General features: G+C 39.3%; 1 protein-coding gene across 1 annotated transcript in view; it reads right to left on the reverse strand.

The window, feature by feature from the left end:
* The window catches only part of Rsf1 (remodeling and spacing factor 1), a 125490-nt gene that overhangs the window by 11384 nt on the left and 92804 nt on the right, over nucleotides 1-21302 (reverse strand). Inside the window, 9 exon segments of the mRNA XM_052714832.1 lie at nucleotides 2715-2938; nucleotides 4846-5053; nucleotides 7512-7579; nucleotides 8899-8963; nucleotides 8965-9009; nucleotides 10431-10466; nucleotides 10468-10486; nucleotides 14396-14475; nucleotides 15953-16057. Of these exon segments, the coding sequence (XP_052570792.1) occupies nucleotides 2715-2938; nucleotides 4846-5053; nucleotides 7512-7579; nucleotides 8899-8963; nucleotides 8965-9009; nucleotides 10431-10466; nucleotides 10468-10486; nucleotides 14396-14475; nucleotides 15953-16057 (850 nt within the window).

Raw genomic sequence — 21302 nt, forward strand, 5'->3', positions numbered from 1 at the left:
AAGGACAAAACTGAAATCCATTGGTAGTTTAACAAGCTTAGGCTGTAAAAATATGGTGTTAATAGAGTTGAGTTGTAAACATTTTAGTTGAGCAAGTTTTATAAACCTTATTTTCTTTAAAAAAAAAAAATCAGTTTGCCAAATATCACAAATGTACACTTGTGTTTTTTTGAGACCAGGTCCTTAGCCCAGGCTAGCCTTGAAATTCTGCTCCTCTTCCCACCACTTTCTGAGTCCTGGGATTACCAGTGTCTACCTCCATATGCAGCAGTGCTTCAAGCATGCCAGGCAAGCATCAACAAACAGCCCCAGCCTCACAACTGGATACTAGTATCAGTTACTTCCCAAGGTAAAAGAAAATAAGACAGCAGGAGAAGGGAGAGGAGATAAAGGGCGATGAGGAGATGGTTGGATGTGCAGTTCAAAGGTAGAGCGCTTGCCTGGTACTCGATCCCCAGCAATGCCAAAAGGAGGGGGAAAGTTGTTAATATCTATTTTCCAACACTCCATATTACATTCAATTGAGAACAACCAGTTGGTAAGAGCGCAGAGAAGAAGTGTGGAGTGCCTAGCTACACACAGGACATCTCCATCACACCCGCTTCCCCTCAGGATCAGGGAACATCCCAGAAGAGCTGGTGGAAAGACTGTGGAAGCCAGAAGTTGGGGAGGACCTGAGCCGAGCTGTTTTCTGGACACGCGAGGATACTGTACTTGAACTCAGAGCTGTGCATCTCTGCATAAGATCAATTCAGTAAACTTTCGAGCATCCAGGGGGAAGGGCTCATGAACTGAGGAACTGAGGAGCTATTGAGGGTTTCTGGGGTAGAGAAAGTCAGTTTTTGGTTAAGGGTGGGCACCAGATAGACGTGTTCCAATGGATGGCCCTAAACCCATGAACACATGGGCCACACAGACTGGATTTGGTGGACTTAAATAATAAAAATATATAATAATAATAAATAATAAAAATAATAAAAAAAGACATACCATATGGCTGGAAGTGGGGAGAGGGTGGATCCAGGAAGAGTTGGGGAGAAGTGAAAGAGTGAATATAATCAAGTACGTTTTATGATTGTATTATGAAATTCTCATAGAATAAACATATATTCTAAGATATAATGGTTTAATTACAGCAAACATGTTTTTTAATATTTCTCTATTATCATTCCACAGTGTGTAATTACCAAATTAGTCTTTGGATTGCACTGTTAGAATGTTTTGAGTTTAAAAATGAATTTCTGAATTGAGTTTTATAAAGAAAAATTTTAAATGAATTTTGGAGTGGAATTAGAACAGAACTTCTAATTTTTAAAACCAGCCAAAAGACACTTCTACCAGTTTGTATTGTGAAGCAGTAGTCTCAGCACAGACAATTACAAAATCAAAATGAACTGAGAAACAGGGAAGATGTTTTATGACTTGAAGCGACAACTGGATTAAGACAAGCTTTCGGCAGGGGGGTGGGGTTTGGGGGGGGCGTGGTCGGCGGGGGAGAAAAAAAAAAGACAAGCTTTCTTCATGTAAAAATAAGCACATCCATTATCAACAATTATGTAAAATCAAGTTTCCAAAGTAATTATTTTATTTAAATTAAACTTTTTTTCCCCATTTATTTATTCTGTGTGTGTGTGTTTGCACGGGCAACTCATGTGATGATCATGCCATGATGAACATTCGGAGGTCAAGGACAGCTTAAGGGAAATGGCTCTCTCCTTCCACCGTTAAGGATCTTGGAGATCAAACCCAAGGTTGTCAGGCTCGGGAATATATGCCTATACTCAATGAACAATCCTTCTGGTTTTGTTTTTTTTAATTGTAAGACAACAGGGTTTTACTATGGTAGTGCTGACTGGCCTGGAACTCACTATATGAACTAGGCTGGCCTTGAATGCATAATGATTTGCCTCCCTCTACGTCCTGAGTGCTGAGATTATAGGCATGGACCACCATATACAGACCTAAAGTATCTTTAAAACTACATTTTTTTTTTGGTTTTGTTTTGTTGCTGTCCTGGAACTTGCTCTGTAGAGCAGGCTAACCTCAAACTCAGAGATCCACCTGCCTCTGCCTCCTGAATGCTGGGATTAAAGGCATGTGCCACCACTGCCTGGCTTAAAAATACATTTATTTGGGTCTGGAGAGATGACTCGGTGGTTAAGAGCATTGGCTGCTCTTCCAGAGGACTCAGATTCAATTCCTAACACCCACACTGTCTCTAACTCCAGTTCTAGGGGATCCAACACTCTCATACACATACCACAACAATGCACAGAAAAAATAGATCACTAAAAAAAGAAATATTTTTATGATTTATTCGTCAATTTTTGACTTGTATTATCTATTTCATATACTTAAGTACTGGAAGTTATGTAAATAAAATAAAATAAAGTTTAAGAAGCCCTGGTGTGCATGGAGTGAACTGGTTCTGGTATTCATTCTACAATATCTCAAAATATTTTCAGAAATACTTGGCCCCAATAGGATTTATCACAATTTAATATTCTAAGAGAGCTGGCATGAAGGTAACACGTTAATTTACACGAATTTTCTGAGACGTGTTATGTGAAAACTCGCAAGTCTTATAAGAAAAGGACTCCAGAGTCTCATCAGGAGATCTATGTCACAGTTGAATACAATTCCAACACCTTGGAACTCCAAAAGTCCCAGGAAGCAATTGAGTTGCTCTGATACAGACAGAAGGCATTTTTTACCAGAGTCTCTACTATTCTCCTCAGACTCTTCTTCCTCTTCATCATCATCAGAGTACTTTTTCTTTGGGGTCTTTCTCCGCAAACGCCTGCTCTGCCTCATGGGCCGAGAAGGATGCCGCCTCAGTCTTCGGCTACAGAAGTCTGTGTCACTGTCCTCATTAGATGGGGGATCTTCTTCACTTTCATCTGGATTTTCATCTGACACAACAAACTCATCCTGCGATCTGTCCAGGAAAAGCAGATACGTCATGATGGTGTACTCAGTGTTTGTTTTGTAATGTTACAGTTAGAAGTGATAACCAGTTTTTCAGAGTTCCAATCACAAACTGTAATGAATTCAGTGAAACATTAATATTTGAGGACATATTTGGAAAATTATGTCAACTTCTGCGTTTAAAACGAATATCCATGAAGATAACTGATGCTGAATTTCATACATGAACTTCCTTCACTGACCACTTAAAATCCAACGTACCTAAAAGTGCTCATTATTTCCCAACCCCCTCCTCTCCTACCTACCAGCCAAATATATACATCTTTTTTTAAATGATTTATTTTATGTGCATTGGTGTACCTGTGTGTGTGTCTGTGTGAAGGTGTCAGAACCCCTGGAACTAGAGTTACAGATAGCTGTGAGCTGCTATGTGGGTGCTGGGAATTGAACTCAGGTCCTCTGGAAGAGTAGTCAGTGCTTTTAGCTGCTGAGCCATCTCTCCAGCCCCCCCCCTCCCCCGTTTTTTTTTTCCGAGACAGGGTTTCTCTGTGTAGCTTTGAGCCTCTCCTGGATCTCGCTCTGTAGACCAGGCTGGCCTCGCACTCACAAAGATCCACTTGCCTCTCCCTCCCGAGTGCTGGGATTAAAGGCGTGCGCCACCACTGCCCGGCTTATATACATTTTTGAATACAAAAATTCTGACTTCTTCTTATGGGAGGGACGGGGTACTTGTGCCTGCATGTGGAAGTCAGCCGACAACTCCTTCCACCTTTACTGGCTTCTGAAGACTGAAACAAGACTGCCAGGCTTGAGTGGCAAACACCTTTACCTGCTAGCTCTCCGGTACTGAGAATCATTCACCCGCCAATAACCCAAACCAGACACTTAGTATGTATCCCAACCTTTCCTTTCACCTCACACCTCAACGTTTGGGGTATTTTTCCCCGCCGGAACTGAGGACCGAACCCAGGGCCTTGCACTTGCTAGGCAAGCACTCTACCACTGAGCTAAATCCCCCAACCCCTTGGGTATTTTTTTATTTAAACATTTTCAGAACGAAGTTCAAATTGGTATGCAGGACAAAAAACAAGACAGAAAAAACCCTTAACTTGTTCTTTTTTATGTTCTGCTTGCAGCTCTACCAGAGCATTCTCTATTTCATCCTCATATTCTTGCTTTTCTGGGAGTTTCCTAAATATTCCTTGACATTTGAACATGTGGTGGGATCTCTGTTCGGGTTGCTTTCTTCTCTCATCCTGCCTCTAAACTCATACGCTGCTCAAAATAGTCATTCCCCACATGTTAATTCTAACTTAACTTCTTATTGTGAGGGTTCCCTGACTCCTTTAGATGGAGGCAATTATCTTCTGTAGCCAGCCTAACTTTATTTTACCTACATTACAGAGGTAGGCAGTGCAGAGCAACTTTTCTGTGGTTTATATACTTGCCACTACATCTACTACCGAGTCAACAGGAGAAACTCCGCAATACTGTTTATACTTGTTTTGCATAGACACCATTCTAATCCTAATATCGGATTAATTACCCCTTACCAAACCTCTACAGAGCAGAGAAGACTACTTACTTCTTTATAGTTTCCCACACTTGATTAAAAACTACTGATGGAAGAGGTAGCAGAAGGTAGTATAGGAAAAGATTTTGGTAAACAAAACTTCAATTATAGTTAATCAAATTTAAATACAATTTTAAATATTAAACAACCATAAACGTAGCTTTAATTGTAAACTAAATGAATCAAAATAAGCAATCTCAAATCTGCTTTAAATATCTGGAAAATACAGATTGCCCCTGAAAAGGAAGAGCAAAAGCCACAGCATAGCACAGCCACGGCTCTCTCAGGACCCAGCTCGGTGTTAGCTGGCACCTAGAGACTGGGTCTCGAGGCAGGCCACATACCCGTCACTGATCTTGAATTCATCCTCACTCTCTTCCTCATCTAGGTTGCTATCACTATCAAGATCATTAAGTCGCCGGCGTTTCTTCCTGCGAGCAGCAGCTGCCCTCTGAGGCCGTTTATTTTCTTTTCGTTCTTCATCCAAAATGGTAGAGATGTCTTTCCCACGGTGACCTGTGATGGTGGAGATATCTTTTCCTCGGCCAACTCCTGAGAGGAAGAGGTAATTGCATGTTTATTGAACCTTCCCATTAACTTTCTTAGAAATATGTAGTTGCTTACAATTTCAACTGACAATGTTCTAAAGAATTAACATGCAAAAATGAACCCCCGCTCCAAAAAATTAACATGCCTATCTTACTCAATAGAGTTCACAGTGCAGAAACTCCTAGTTTTATATTTGGATTTGATATACCACTTAGCAATGCCTCCCTCACCCTTTATTACATTGCCTTTCTTTTTGTGGAGGGCTGTTAAAAAAAAATCTCTCTGTGCAGCCTAGGTTGATCTTGAATTTGTGATCCTTGTGCCTTGTCCCGATTTATACATTTGCATTACCATACCTGGCTCAATACTCTTATTGTATATGTATAAGTGTTTTGCCTACATGTATATATGTACAGTACATGCACGCCTGGAACCCAAGGTCAGAAGAGGGATTTGAATTCCCTAGTACTGTTGTTGTTATGGTTATGAGCTACAAAGTGGGTACTGGGAACTGAACCTGGGTCCTCTGTAAGAACAAGTGTGCCTCAATTATTCTTCTTTAGCCCCTCAATATACTTCTCTTTCTTATATTGTGTGTGTGTTCACACATTTCAAGGCACCCTTACGGAGGTCAGAGGACAACTCTCAAAGAGTCAGGTCTCCTGCTACTTGGTAAGGTCCAAGATCTAACTCAGGTTGTGAGGACTGTGAGCAAATGCCCCACCCACTGAAGGACCTGGCCAGCACTCAACTCTCATGGCTTTTAAGATTTAATAAAAAAAAAAAATTCATGTGTATGTGTGTATGATTTTTTAGACAGGGTTTCTCTGTGTAACAGTCCTGGCTGTCCTGGAACTCATACTGTTGACCAGCCTGGCCTCGAACTCAAAGAGACACACCTGCTCTGCCTCCTAAGTGCTGGGATTAAAGGCATGTACCATCACTGCCTGGCTTGTGTGTGTGCTTTGGTAAGTGAATACATTTGTGTAGGTGCTGCCGGGGTCAGAAAGCATTGAATCTCTTCGAAGCAGAATTACAGGCAGCTGTAAACTATCCAACATGCAGGCTGGGAACCAAACTGGTCCTCTGGAAGAGCAGCAAGTTTTCATAACTGCTGAGCCATATTTGGCTCAATACTCCAGACCAATATTTTATTTTACTTATTTATTTATTGGTTTTTTAGACAGGGTTTCTCTGTGTAGCCCTGGCTGTCCTGGAACTCACTTTGTAGACCAGGCTGTCCTTGAACTCACAGAAATCTGTCTGCCTCTGTCTCCTGAGTGCTGGGATTAAAGTCGTTTGCCACCAGTGTCTGGCAAGAACCATCTTTGAAAGAGAGTAACTCAGATTTCTGATGTAGTCACAAAGTCCAGCTGTTAGCACTTTCCTCACCCCAAAAAGAAGGCTTATACCTATTAGCAGGTGCTCAAGAATCTTCTTGAATAAGGACAGAGAAAAAAATTGATAAAGATGTAAATAAAAGACCCAGTTCTGAAAGGCTATGTATGACATCAGTTTCTTTACAAGACACCTGCTTATTGATCCATTCTGCAGTTTTCACAGTAGTAAGTAGAAACCAGAAAGTTCTTCATCAGGCCGGGCGGTGGTAGTGCACGCCTTTAATCCCAGCACTCAGGAGGCAGAGGCAGGCGGATCTCTGTGAGTTCGAGGCCAGCCTGGTCTACAGAGCAAGTTCCAGGACAGGCACCAAAACTACACAGAGAAACCCTGTCTTGAAAAACCAAAAAAAAAAAAAAAAAAAAAATTCTTCATCAGAACATTAGTAACTGGCTATATAACACTTTAACAAACAACCTTCAAATTCTTCTACAATGCTGTTTTGAAAGGCAAAAAGGCTGGCCTTGGTGGTGCAAGTCTTTAATCCCAGCACTCGGGAAGCAGAGGCAGGAGGATCTCTATAAGTTAAAGGTCAGTCTGGACTACAGGGTGAGTTCTAGGACAGCTAGGACATGAGAGAGAGACACTGTCTCAAATGAAAGAAAGAAAGAAAGAAAGGAAGGAAGGAAGGAAGGAAGGAAGGAAGGAAGGAAGGAAGGAAGAGGGAGAGGGAGGGAAGGAAGGAAGGAAGGAAGAGAGAGGGAGAGGGAAGGAAGGAAGGAAGGAAGGAAGAGATACCAATTAAAAGAGTAAATTGATTTTTAACAGATTTACCCTGTCATTCAAATTTGGATTATCCACACATTTTGAGGCTTTGTTGTTGCAAAGACAATAGGAAAGTTTCCTGAGTATTCTAATTAGAACCAGATATAAATTGTTTGATTAATGAAGGAATTTAAAATTTTGTATTAGATCATACAAAAATTAGTAATAAGTTCTGTAATACACTGGCACTATGCCAGCAGATTGCTTTGAATGTAAGCTAGTTTATTCAGTGTTATCACTGGGGAGAGGAATAATCTGCTGGGAGAATTATGTGAAAAAGAATAAATGATAAACATACCCCCTCCATCAGCCTCCTTGATATCATCTTCTATAGCTTCATCAATTGCTTCATCAAACTCATCAAATCTAAAACAAACACAATGATGATCAGATTTGTAAGATGTATTTGGGTTTGATTTCCAAAGACTACCTATACAAAGTGGCTGAAAGAGCCTGTCTTTGTCCCCACCCAATTCACATGTGACAGTCATGATTAATGTCCTCATTAAACAGGAGAAAAAAGAGAAAACAAGAATCCCTTGGCCTCTTCTGCCCTGTGAAATTAAAGCAACAGGATGGCCGTATACATAAAGCGGACACTAGATCTGCCCTAGAGAACTGCTACCACGTGAGCTCAGAGAAGGTACCATGGAAAAGTCAGAAACAGGTCCTCACCAACTCCCAAATCTGCCAGTGCTTTCATCTTGGATATTATAAAGCTTCTGTGAATCAATTTATGCTTTCTAAAAGCTATCCAGTTGATGGTATTGCCAACAGAAGTGCACAGATTAGGACAGTATCAGCATGTGAGGGAAGCTCTCTACTACTCACACATATACTCTAGACAACCAATCAATAAACAAGTTAAAACTTCAAACAAGTAAAAACTTTAGGCTTTTAGACTATAAAGTCTTTAACAATCAACTATGCCACTGTAATGGAAATGTAATTGTTAATCAAATGTAAAGTAAATATAGATGGCTTTGTAACAAGAACATCACAGATACTGGAATTTGAGTTACGTATGGTTCTCATAAAATGCTTTGTTTCAATCATTTATAAACGTAAAAGCCATTCTTGGGATACAGATTATACAAAACCTACCAGTGGGCTAGCTGTGGCCTAAAGACTGACCTCTAATCATTTAAGTCACATGGCAAAGTAATTTGGACAAAATTACTGCTCCACGGTAAGTGTTAAGGCCAGCTATAATACTATTGAAAATAACTGTGTTATAGAAATTCATATACAGGTGATCAAAATTTACCACTATAGAAATGTACTTTTGCTTAAAGGACTATTTCTTCTGGTTTAAAAAGAAATGAATAAGAAGAAATGATCTCTAAGATTATTTTTAAAGTAAGTGCAGCTTAGTTTAGGGGCTCAACTGACCATAAGGTGAACAAATTCAGCCATGCTAACTATACAATTTCCGTGGCGAGTCTTGTGCATGTTAAGTGTGCATGCATGGGTGTGTAAGTGGTGTGGACTGGACATATGACCTTGCTCTACTACTGAGCTACAGCCTGGCTTTGAGGTCTTGGAACCTACCACCCGAAGATACCAGGTGACATACATACCAGTTACAAATCACTGTGTTGAGAGAACCACCCACTTCTATTTTTTGGTCTAACAGGAAAAAAAGTTAAGTTCTTTTATTATAACAACATTCTTTTATTTCCTACCTGTAGCTTATACATTTCCTTGTTCTTGTTGATCTCCTTTCAAGTAAATTTGCTTTGGATTTTTTTTGAATCTTTTTTCTTTTCTTCTTGATCTTCAGAAAAATCTGGCTCCTTTAAAGATAAACATATACAGATGTTGACAGAAAAACAGTCCTTGGAATTAACAGCTTTAATATTCTACCTAGGCAGCACACATGAAGGTCTGAAAAATTCTGAGATTATCCACCACTAAGGAATATAGATGGCAAAACTAATTATACAAATTAAAAATATTGGTAGTCAAGTAGATGAACTATTTCTGTGTTGAAATGCTAATACTTCTGTGAGTTTACAATAGTCTGTTATTAAAATAACCAGTATGAAGTTTTTCTACCAATTCAATCATTTTTGTTTGTTTGTTTTTTGAGACAGGGTTTTTCTGTGTAGCTTTGGCTGTTCTGGAACTTGCTCTGTAGACCAGGCTGTCCTCAAGCTCACAGAGATCATCCTGCCTCTGCCTCCCTAGTTCTGGGATTAAAAGAATGCACCACCACTGCCTGGCCCAATTCAATCTTTTAACCAATAATTAAATATGATACACAGAAAACTTTGAATAGATATGTGGCTGAATTCATGAGATGATTTGATCTAAACGGAAGAACAACAACTTGGGCAAGCTACTTAAGGCTGTGACTTAATTATTGAACAACAAAACTTCATTTGGAAACTGCTGAATGTTGTGGCTCATACCTCTAATCCTAGCCTTCAAAACCAGCATTTAAGAAGAAAAGGCAGTGGATCTCTGAGTTCCAGGCCAGCCAGGGTTATATACCCTATCTAAAATCAACAACAGTAACAAAACCACAACAAAATCAAGTTGGAAACTATGTTTCATGTACATTCACTCATGAGGTGTGCTTAATTACAGACTAATAAATGTAAATAATGGTGGTTGTTTCAAAGAAATTAAATTATAATAGAAATTAAAATTTCAATTGTATCAAATTAAAAGTAAAACATTCCCAAGCTATTCTTTAGTTATTTTATGCAAATAACACACTATAAGGTTAACCACGAATTGCTCCGCTTACAACAGAAACAATAGAACATTACCCCAAAGCAATGAGCTATAAATTTAGTTTGAATATGATAATCATATTGAGTTATTTATTTATAAATGAATAATTCCAATGGTTATTTATCCAAGTGCTTAAAATGTCTAGCTTTAATAGAATAGGTATGTCAAATATTAAAATGACATATAATTGGGTTAAATTTTAGAAAGTACATAGCATCTCCTCTAAAAATACGACATAAACCTGGACTGAAAATGGCTCGGTGATTAAGAGCACCGGCTGCTCTTTGGAGGACTCAGATTCGAGTCCCAGCACCCACAGAGTGGCTCACAACCATCTGTAACTCCAGTTTAGGAGATCTGGTACCTTTTTCTGACCTCTGCGGGCTCTAGGCATACATGAGGTACACAGACTATACATGTAGGCAAAACACTTACACACATAAAATTTTAAAAATACTAGAAACTAGAAACTTACTTGTGGAGGAATGATGTTTTCAATACTGATACCAACCATACACCAAGCGTTCTTTCCTTAAAACCAAAACCAAAGGCATAAAATAAGATTTACTAAAAATGATTTTGGTATGAAAATATCATGGTAGATGTAGTAATAAAATTACAATTTCATGGTATTTAAGAGGCTGTCACAGATATTAAAGTGAAATTTTAATAGAGTATTAGTATTAATGAGAAGCACAAACTTTCTGACTATATGAAGTCTGACCTATATGAAAGCTGCACTTTTTAAAGTGAACTAGACAAACTTCAAACCTGTGAGCTGACAATGTGGTTAGATTTGGAAAGCTAACTCTGACTAGACAACCTAGATCTCTGTATATCAAATGTCATGGATGATGTTCTGAGTATAGTGTACAATTATAAGCCTATGGTCATAGCTGGGGGGAAGGTGGCGCATACCTTTAATCCCAGCACTTGGGAGGCAGAGGCCGGCAGATCTCTGTGAGTTCCGAGGACAGCCTGGTCTATAGAGCGAGATCCTGGACAGCCAGGGCTACAAAGAAACCCTGTCTTGGGGGGGTGGGGGAAGCCTACGGTAATAAACGTCACTATAAAACAGTGACTAACAAACTATACATAACAAAACCGTATCAAGGCTCCAGTGAATGACATTAAAACCCCTCTTTTCCTGCTGTAGGGAAGAAGAAACACACTGCAGACACATGGGCTATGCATTTTACAATGCAAATCAAGGTTGCATATCCAGAATGACATCTCCATGGGTTTCCTCTCCAAGGGAAAAAACAAAAACAAATGCCCTGTTTATTTTAATTAAAAAAATAACAACAAATAGCTCTAAACAACAGATGCTTGCTCTGGTCTTCTCAATGTTAATCCAGTATACTGAGAGCAGCGGTGCTCTGAATATCAGAGTACAGTACACCGAACTAGAAGAGCAACTGTTCTTCCTTGCTTGCTGTAATGCTCCTTCCGAAAGGAAATGAATGCATTTACATGTCTAGACCCTTTGCCATGCAGCTTCTAATGTGCTATGAGCACTTGACCCTGCTAACAGATGGGGAAGCTATTACATTTATGAAAATGATATAAAATCACTTTAATTAAAACTCGGAGTAAGCTATCAAGTAGTTAATAATGACCAGGACAATCAGAATATTTCATAGTTCGAAACCGTCTCTGTTATTAAGTATGTGTGATATACATCTGACCATGCCAAAACCACATTCACTGAAATACCAATTTTCTCCTTTAAACTGCTTTCTTTGACCATTATTTCTCTTCTCAACTCAACTGAAGAGAAATTAACTCATGTTCATTATGGGCAGACTTATGCCAAGCTTAGAAAGCCAAATATAACATAAGATCTGGTTTCTGCCCTCATAATTAGTTATCAAATGCCTACAGACGGTTTTGAACAACTACTGGAAACATGACCTGGTATAGATCAATTTTATCTAACGGGAGAAATGAGGGAAGGCTTTAACTGGGCTCACTGTTGTACAGGATCTTGAAGGTAGACGTGACTCCTCCTCACTCTCTCGTTAGTCATCTTTTGGCAGGATGCCTTCCACCTCATCTCACTATCTAGATCTGCAGACCTTATCATTACCAACATCTCCACTCTTCCTAAAATTTCAGTTTTACACATCCTATTGTCTGACTTCTACTAAATCAATTTCCAACTTACTCCACCTTCTATGCTACTCTCAACAATTTGTTGACCCCAATGGAACTTCAACCTAGTCTCTCACTGCCCTCTTACCTGGCTGACCGCTCCACACTCCATCATTATAAATACTCCTTTGCATACACTTTCAAGCTCCTTGTCTCTTTCTCTCCTTCCCACTGTTCCATTACCTGGGAAATTCCAACCCCAATTAAATCCAACCCCCTGCTAGGCAAAGCACTAGTAATTGCAGTCTGGAAGAACAGAGCTTTCTGAGTTCCCATATTATCTCTGACGTCATACACTGGAAGGAACATTTATAAACCACAAAATAATATATTTCTAAAACAGCAGATTCCATAGAGCCACACAGCTCCAGATCTGTAGACATTTGCTGGGTAGTCACTAAAAACTTACAGTCACAACCCTTTTTTCCAGACTGTGCAGCCATTTAAGGTAGAAACAGGGTATGCTTTCTCACTGAACACACTACCTGGTATAAAACAGGTATTCAATAAATGTTAGTTAAATGCTGAATACAAACGGAGAGAACAATGGGATCAGGATACAGATGCTCTTGTACTATGAGGGTGGATGAGTACTAGAGAGGTCATTTCAGAGATGACATGAAGCCCCCACCTCTATGCAACCATTACAATGGCTGCCTTACTTCCAGGCTTTGTCCTGCAACACTAATTCTCACTCATTCATCTAACTTACCAGGGCCTATTTTCTGAAATGATGACCATATCCCTACTTTGATGACTCCACTACTCCCTACAGAGAACAGTTAGAATTCCCTAGTTGGCTAGGCAAAGCTGTTTGCAGTCTGGGCTTTTTCTGCTTTATGGAGATCCATCCCATCCCATCCCATTCTCTTACCTTCACTTTTTTGTTTGTTTGTTTGGACACAGGGTTTCTCTGTGTAGCTTTGGAGCCTATCCTGGATCTCACTCTGTAGACCAGGCTGGACTCGAATGCACAAAGATTCGCCTGGCTCTGCCTCCTGAGTGTTGATATTAAAGGCGTGCGCCACCACCGCCCGGCCCCTACCTTCACTTCTATACTCTGCCTTTGCTCATTATGTTGATACACACCAACTGCAAATGTCTCTTCTTTCTATGCCCACCTGTATAAACCCAATTTATTTCCCAAGGCCTTCCTTGATAATTCAATTTCTAGGAGAATTAAAATGTTCTTCCTTTATGTTCTAGTACTGTGTTGAGTCTTAGTCTCTCTCTCTTTCTCTGTCTCTCATCATTGGGTCTCTGTATTCTCTGGTCGAAAGTGAGTTCAATGTAAACAAGATTCATATATTCATCTATGTTCATTCATTCACTGTTCTATTCAGTTGGCTATGCCGTGGATTTGAATGAATGTTTAGAAATGCAATGGCCAAAGAAAGTACAAATAAATATAAACTCACTGTATTCATTCTGAATCAATCCCCTATTAATAAATATTAGGCTCAAGGTCAATCTTACTTGCTCCATGAAGCTACCTCAACTGGTTTAGACTATACTGTAGTGACAAGACGAAAACTGTATTTTACTGTCAGCAGGACAGTTCAGCAACGGTCTTTATTTACCATGGCTAATGCAGTTTAACCCAAAAAGACAGAGGAAATAAATTATAAGCAGGTTCTACTTTTCCTGTGTTCAATAATAGTTAAGCACATTTCCTCCACAAGATGTGGGACAATGTTTTTCCATAGCAGACTCTGATACTCTACAAAGGAGGTGGGAAAACGTGTATAAAAGTACACACAGTAGCCGGGCGGTGGTGGCGCACGCCTTTAATCCCAGCACTTGGGAGGCAGAGCCAGGCGGATCTCTGTGAGTTCAAGGCCAGCCTGGGCTACCAAGTGAGTTCCAGGAAAGGCACAAAGCTACACAGAGAAACCCTGTCTCGAAAAAAAACAAAAAAAAAAACAAAAAAAAAGTACACATAGTTACTGGACCTCTATTGAGCTATTCAATTCCACTGTTGTAGTGCAAAAGCAGCCATAGTAAGCACACAAACAAATGAGCAAAACTGTGTTCCAGTAAAGTTTACTTAGAGGATATATAAAATGTGAGTATCACATAGTTTCCCTACATCATGAAATGATTTTATAGGGATGTTTTTAAAAACTTAAAAACCATTCTTAGAAGGCAATGCAAAAACAGCAGCAGACCAGATCTGACTTGCTGTAGCTTGCCAGTCTTTGATTTAGATGGATGTGTTCATCTAAACTGTATGACAATGTTACTGCCAAATTACCAAGGGAAACATTAACACATATATCAATTTACCTTCGCTCTGCACGCTCTTTCTTCTTTAAGGCAACATCCAAATCTTGCAACTGTTCTTCTAATTTTTCACACAGTAGTTTCTGTAGGAACAATACATATGTGCTATTTTTAATACCAGAGCACAACCATACATCTCATGCTTATTATTAAGCTTATTTATTATTATTTGAATATTATTAAGCTTTAAGCTTAATAATAATAAGCGTTATGAGCTGAAAATGGCTACGTGGTGAATAAATATTGAAAATGTTTTGTTTGTTTAAAAAGGTGGTCAGAATCCACTTAACAGATGATGAGCATAGTACTTCTATAAGAAAGCATGCCAAACACAAATAGCTTTGCAAAAACCAAAACAGAAAAATATGTGCTGTGCCTACCCTGCTTTTACTGTTCAGAATTGCATTTTGTTCATTACTATTCAAAACAAGGTTATGTTAAAAATAAAAGGCTATCAAAATAATTTTGAAAAATTATATATACATATGTCAAAACATAATGACAATATAAAAAATACACACAAAGCAACCCTACATGGTTACTGGGTCAAAACAGAGCATAAAAAAAATATAGATTAAGCTATGCTAAGCAAGAAATGGTAACTTCAGAGAAAAAGGTGTAAAGCCATTATGTTGAAAGCAAAATAAGGTTGGACTTGTGGGAAAAAGTATGTAATTGGTGCAGTGAACAGAAATCTGTTCTCTGATTTTTTTTTTTTTTGGTTTTTCGAGACAGGGTTTCTCTGTGTAGCTTTGCGCCTTTCCTGGAACTCACTTGGTAGCCCAGGCTGGCCTCGAACTCACAGAGATCCGCCTGGCTCTGCCTCCCGAGTGCTGGGATTAAAGGCGTGCGCCACCACCGCCCGGCGTGTTCTCTGATTTTATAAGAAACTGTAAATCAGTGCAGAACAGACTGATGATTCTTTCAGTGCTAGCAACAAAAAAAAATGCAGCAATAAAAAATGAGATTTTAAAAGTGGAGTAAACTACAGAAACATTTATTTCATTCATATACAGTTGGTGCTATTTTTGGTGATATTTTGTTTGTGTTCTGACAAATAAAGCTTGCCTGACGATCAGAGGGTGAAGCTAGCCACCAGTTAACCATAGAGGTCTGGAGGTCTGTACAGAGAGGCGACAGGAAGTGATATGACTTGATGCAGAGAGTAAGTGATAAGGCGGGGCATAGACAGGAGCTCCACTATTTTTCAGTCTGCAGTCAGTGAAGGTAAGAGATGATTTTGGCTGCTCCTTTACCTCTCTGATCTTTCAGCATTTACCACAATGTCTAACTCCAGGTTTTTATTATTAAGATCAATTACAATTCGTACTATTTATATTTATTACAAATTAGAGTAGAACAGATGGTTTTACAAAAGCCAAGAGTTTTATAGAAGACAAAAGGCAAGTCTAAGATATTAATAGAAGGTAGAGACTCAAATAAAAGGTGAACATTAACAACTGCTTTGGAAAGGGATGGTGTTTAATAACTGCAAAAAAGTATTATCAATGTGTTGAATATAAAACTGAGGGGTGGAGACAGAATTAGGTTGGGTCATACATGCTGGCAAGGAGGACAGAACCATTCTCCATCAGGGATGATCATCAGAGGAGGGCGGAGGCAGGCAGTATGGTATCCACTGTCACAAGAATCGCACAGAAGAATCTGAAATAAACCACATTAATATCAACCAACCTGCAGTTTGTTGAAATATGGTATTTCTTTCTTTTTTGAGACAATGCCTTGCTAATATTAATAGCGCAAGTTAGGTTGGTACTCACTATGTAGCACTGGACGGCTTCAAGCTCTCAGCAATATTCATGTCTCAGTCTCTACAGTGCTGGGTTTGTACAGGTATATGACACCATTCCTGGTGAACACTGACATTTCAGTACTTCTTAGTACACTACCATGAACTGTATGGTGTGTGCATAAAGCCAATGAATGGAATAGCTCTGGCAATTAGGGATGGAAAATTTTTTTAAATTGAGCCAGGCAATGGTGGCACATAATCTTTAATCTCAGCACTGGGAGGCAGAGGCAGGTGGATCTGAGTCCGAGGCCAGCCTGGTCTACAAAGTGAGTTCCAGGGCAACCAGGGCTACACAGAGAAACCCTGTCTCACCAAAACAAAACAAAAAGAATTTAAAAATTAAAAAGCACTCTCTCTGACAACCTAAGAAAATATTATGGTATAAAAATCAGTGAAATACAGTAACTCCCTTCTAAACTGGAATTAATTGTTAGTTTGCCACAGAGGTAATCTTATATTCTCTATAACAGAATTTTAAAGTTCAAGTATCATAAAGTATGCTAGCATATAGAGAATTATAAAGTATTTCCATTTTAATTGCATTTCAATTACTTAAAATAAGAAATATAGTTATTTTATTCTGTAAACTCAGATAAGGAAGAGACTGACACACAGGAAAGGATCAGAAGTTCTTTCAAACATTAACATCACCATCAACTACTTTTACCTTATATTTTTACTGCAGTGAACTCTAGATGACCAGTTATTTAAAACCTACCAGCTTATTGGTAATCATTTAAACTAAAAAGGCATTTACTTGAAAGTATTTTTAGTTTATAGATGAATTACGAAGATATTACAGTCTCCTCATATGTTTTTCCTTCAACTTTCCACAAGGCTACAACTCAGAAGGGCTCTTGTTATACATCTGAGCCCAAAGTTTCAATCTACCCGCTTCAGCCCCCCAAATGTTAAGATTAGAGGTATGTGCCAGCGTGCCCACTTACAAAGTTAAAATCTGACCCATCTCTGCCAAAACTGAAAAGTTAGCACCAACACAGTAGTTTCGTAAGACCTTTTCCCAACAGTAATGCTGTTTTCTGACTATGAATCCAAGGCTATTGGACTGTATGCTCTTGTTACGCCCCCCTACTCTCATTCTCAGGCACTAACAGATGCTTAGCCTTTCTTTTTCTGGTACTCTCTCTGACAGTGTGTAGACTATTAGAAATCCAACATTTTATAAACAAGTCTGAATTTGGGTTAATGACTTCACTGGGGTTCCATGTTAGTAGAAGAGTATTCTGCTCATTCTGTTATATCAGGGTATCTTAGTCAAGGCTGTGAAGGTAACGCTTATAAAGAAAGCATTTACAGGGGCTTGTTTATAGTTTCAGAGATTAGCCCATTATCACCATGGCTGACAGCATGGCAGCACACAGGCAGACATAGTGCTGAAGAAGTAGCTGAGGGATATATCTACATCCTGATGTGCAGGCAGCAGGAAGAGAGAGTCTGGGGCTGGAGTGGGCTTTTGACCTCAAAGCCCAGCCCTAATGATACAATTCCTCCAACAAGACCACACCTACTCCAATAAGGCCACACCCCCTAGTTCTTATAATCCTTCAAATAGTTACTACCAGGTAACTAAACATTCAAACACATGAGCCTATGGGGCCATTCTTCTCTTTAAAAAACATTCATTTAGCCGGGCGGTGGTGGCGCACGCCTTTAATCCCAGCAGGTGGATCTCTCAGTTTGAGGCTAGCGTGGTCTGAGTGAGTTCCAGGACAGGCTCCAAAGCTACACAGAGAAACTGTCTCAAAAAAAATTTGTTTATTTAATGTGTGTGTGTGTGTGTGTGTGTGTGTGTGTGTGTGTGTGTGTGTGTGTGTGTGTGTGTGTGTGTCTGAGAATATGTATATGCACCATTTGTATGCAGTCACAGTGAAGGTCAGAATAGGGAACTGGATCCCCCGGAACTGACGTTACAGTCATTAGTGGTCATGTGGGTGCTGGGAACTGAACCTAAGTCCTCTAGAAGAGTAGTAAGTTTTCTTAACTGCTGAACCATTTCTCCAGCCCATAAACTTAGCACAATTCCTTTTTCTCTCTACAGGGTCTCACTATCTGGCTATCCTGGAATTCACTATGAGGCTCAGGCTGCCCTTGACCTCACAGAGATCTTCCTGCCTCTGCCTCATAAGTGCTGGGATTAAAGGTGTGCATCACTAGAACAGGCTTTATGGAGGCCACTCTTATTCAAACTCTGACACAAAGGATACATGATATTAATACAGATTATTACTGGTGATATTAATTTCGATCACTTAGTTAAAGAAGTAGCTATTTATTTTTCTACATAGAAGTTACAATGTTTATTTTCCATACATCTACCCTCAAAGTAAACCCCACTGGTCCTTATGGCTAATGTCTGTAATCCCATCTACTAGGAAAGCAAGGGCAGGAATATCACATTTTTTTTTTTTTTTTTTTTTTTGGTTTTTCGAGACAGGGTTTCTCTGTGTAGCTTTGCGCCTTTTCCTGGGAACTCACTTGGTAGCCCAGGCTGGCCTCGAACTCACAGAGATCCGCCTGGCTCTGCCTCCTGAGTGCTGGGATTAAAGGCGTGCGCCACCACCGCCCGGCGGAATATCACATTTTAAGGCCAGTGTGAGCAACATCTTGAAACCCTTCTCAAAAAAAAAAAATGAGCTAGGAAAGCAGTTCCATGTAGACGTGTGAATACCATGCACGCAAATCACCCGTAATAAACAAATAAATCAACAACAATAACAACAAAACCAGAACAAAGGAATAAATAAATAAATCCAGCCTATATTCACAGGGAGGGGCCAAAGTTTTCTAGGGTTAGGAGTATCAAAGGATTTAGGGATATAAATGAAAATCATTATAGTAACTAATAAATCTGTAAGTATTTTAAAGTAAGATATAACTGAATTATGCAAATATCTAACTCTCCTTCGAGCCTGCCCCCGGGCTTAGCATACACTAGGAGCTTTGCTTCCTTCAGTGAGGGCTGTGGCACTCTGCTTGTGACTTTCTCTTCCTTTAACCTCCTAAGTTCTTGGAGTTCTTCTACAAAGAAATCTGATCTACTGCCCTAATCATTTGTTTACTCAATTATTTCTGTCAGTGACAAATACTTCTTCTTCTTCTTCTTTAAATTATAATTAAAGTCTATTCTTCTGTTTGTGCGAGTTGTTCCAGCTATGGATACACGAGCTCTTTCTGTGTCCTTAGGGCTTGTCTATAGCAGATTCTTCGTTTTTTAAAGCACTTTGTTACCTTCTGGCAGTTATAGGGTGCTCTAGACACATCTTAGATATCCCCTGCTGGTCTGAGAATTAATAAAATGAAGAAGCCCTGGTTCCTTTATTCCAGATGAATTTAGAAACCAAGGTCTGGGAAGTCTGAGTGCTTATTGCAATGTGCTGTCACTAATATTAAGTTCTCTCAGACAGAATAGCACATCAATTCTTTAGTAACTGCATATGCATGCATACACCTGTATTTCTACCTATTTAAAATGAATTCACTATAATTCCTCTAATCCAGCATCACAGGGTTTATTCTACCATTGGTCTTACTAAAAGAAAGAGATCTGGCTCATATTACCTATGTTCTCTATTGTTTTGTTCAGCTCTGGAATACGTGTTCTTTCTGAAATTCTATCCCATTCCAAATAGGACAAGTTCAGGCTGGAAAGCTATCTCCTTCCTGCTCTCTATAATACAGAGTCACCACTTGATCCCAATGTCCAAAATTAAGTATCAACTTATATTAGTGGTGTCTATCAACTGAAAGATTGATTGCTTTGGCACATGTGGACTAAGCCAGGTACCCAATTTCACTCACCACATTGTTTCTACAGAAAAATATAACCTAAATTTCAAATAAGACAATTAAAAATAAAACTTTACAATTTAATTTACTTCTAAAAGGAAGACTTGTCTTACACCACAACAAACCGCAAATTCCACTGAATAACTATTACTACGTAAGAGTTCCACTGGCACACCCCTGTAAACCCAGCACTCAGGAGGCAGAGGCAGGTGGATCTCTGTGAGTTCAAGGCCAGTCAGGTCTACAGAGCAAACTCTAGACGGCTAGAGCTGTTGCACAGAGAAACCCTGACTCAAAAAACAAAACAAGACAAACATACAAACAAAAAAGATTTTCCAAGTCTCAGGCAATGATCCATTGTTTTTACCTAAAACAACTAGAAGACAAGAGTTCTAGATTTACTGAATTAATGCTTTTCTGTTCACCAAGAACAAGGGCCATTTATTTTACTAATACGAAAGTGATTTATTATTTCTTCAATTTTTGTTGTTGTTATTTTTGTTCTTTGAGACAGGGTTTCTCTGTGTAACAGTCCTAGAACTTGCTCTGTAGCCCAGGCTGGCCTCAAACTCACAGAGATCTGCCTGCCACTGCCTCCTGAGTACTGGGACTAAAGGCGTGGATCACCATAGTTGGGCTACTGCTTCTAATTTTGATTTGGGATTATCTTCATGTCCAGGGCATAAGCAACCCACCAGATTGTAGTTTCTAAAGTCATTCACCTTGCCACAGTAAATAGAAATGGGATTTCCCAACTACTTATAACGACAAACTAAAATCCTGTGGATCTCCTTGCTGTCACTTTGGCTCCCTACACTTATTTCCTTACACTTGGTTTTGTCCCCAGAGTTTCTTTACTTTTTAAAGACATTTTATTAAAAAATAAATAAATAAACTAGGAAATGGTATGGCAAACACAAGCCTTGCTCATTCTCTGAGTTAGAAGGCAGAAAAGAGATCTTTAAAAAAAAAAAGATCAAATCTTCAAACATCTTCAACACAAAAATCTTAACTTTCATAGCCTTGCTCATTATGGTAGTTGTGGTGGTTTGAAGGAAATGCCCCTCTCAGACTCAAGCCATTTGAATACTTGGTCCTTGGTTGGTGGCTGTTTGGGGAGGATTAGGAAGTGTGGTCTTGCTCAAGAAAAGTATGTCACTGAGTGCAGGCTCTGAGGTTCCAAAAGACTCAGGCCATCTCCAGTGTGCTCTCTGCCTCCTGCTTGTAGATCAAGATGTGAGCCCTCAGATGCTGCTCTAGCCCCCTATCTGCATGCTCTCTCTCACTCGC

The sequence above is a fragment of the Peromyscus californicus genome, unplaced genomic scaffold, assembly GCF_007827085.1.
Source record: "Peromyscus californicus insignis strain IS unplaced genomic scaffold, ASM782708v3 Scaffold_4__1_contigs__length_199733344, whole genome shotgun sequence".
Lineage (NCBI taxonomy): Eukaryota > Metazoa > Chordata > Mammalia > Rodentia > Cricetidae > Peromyscus > Peromyscus californicus.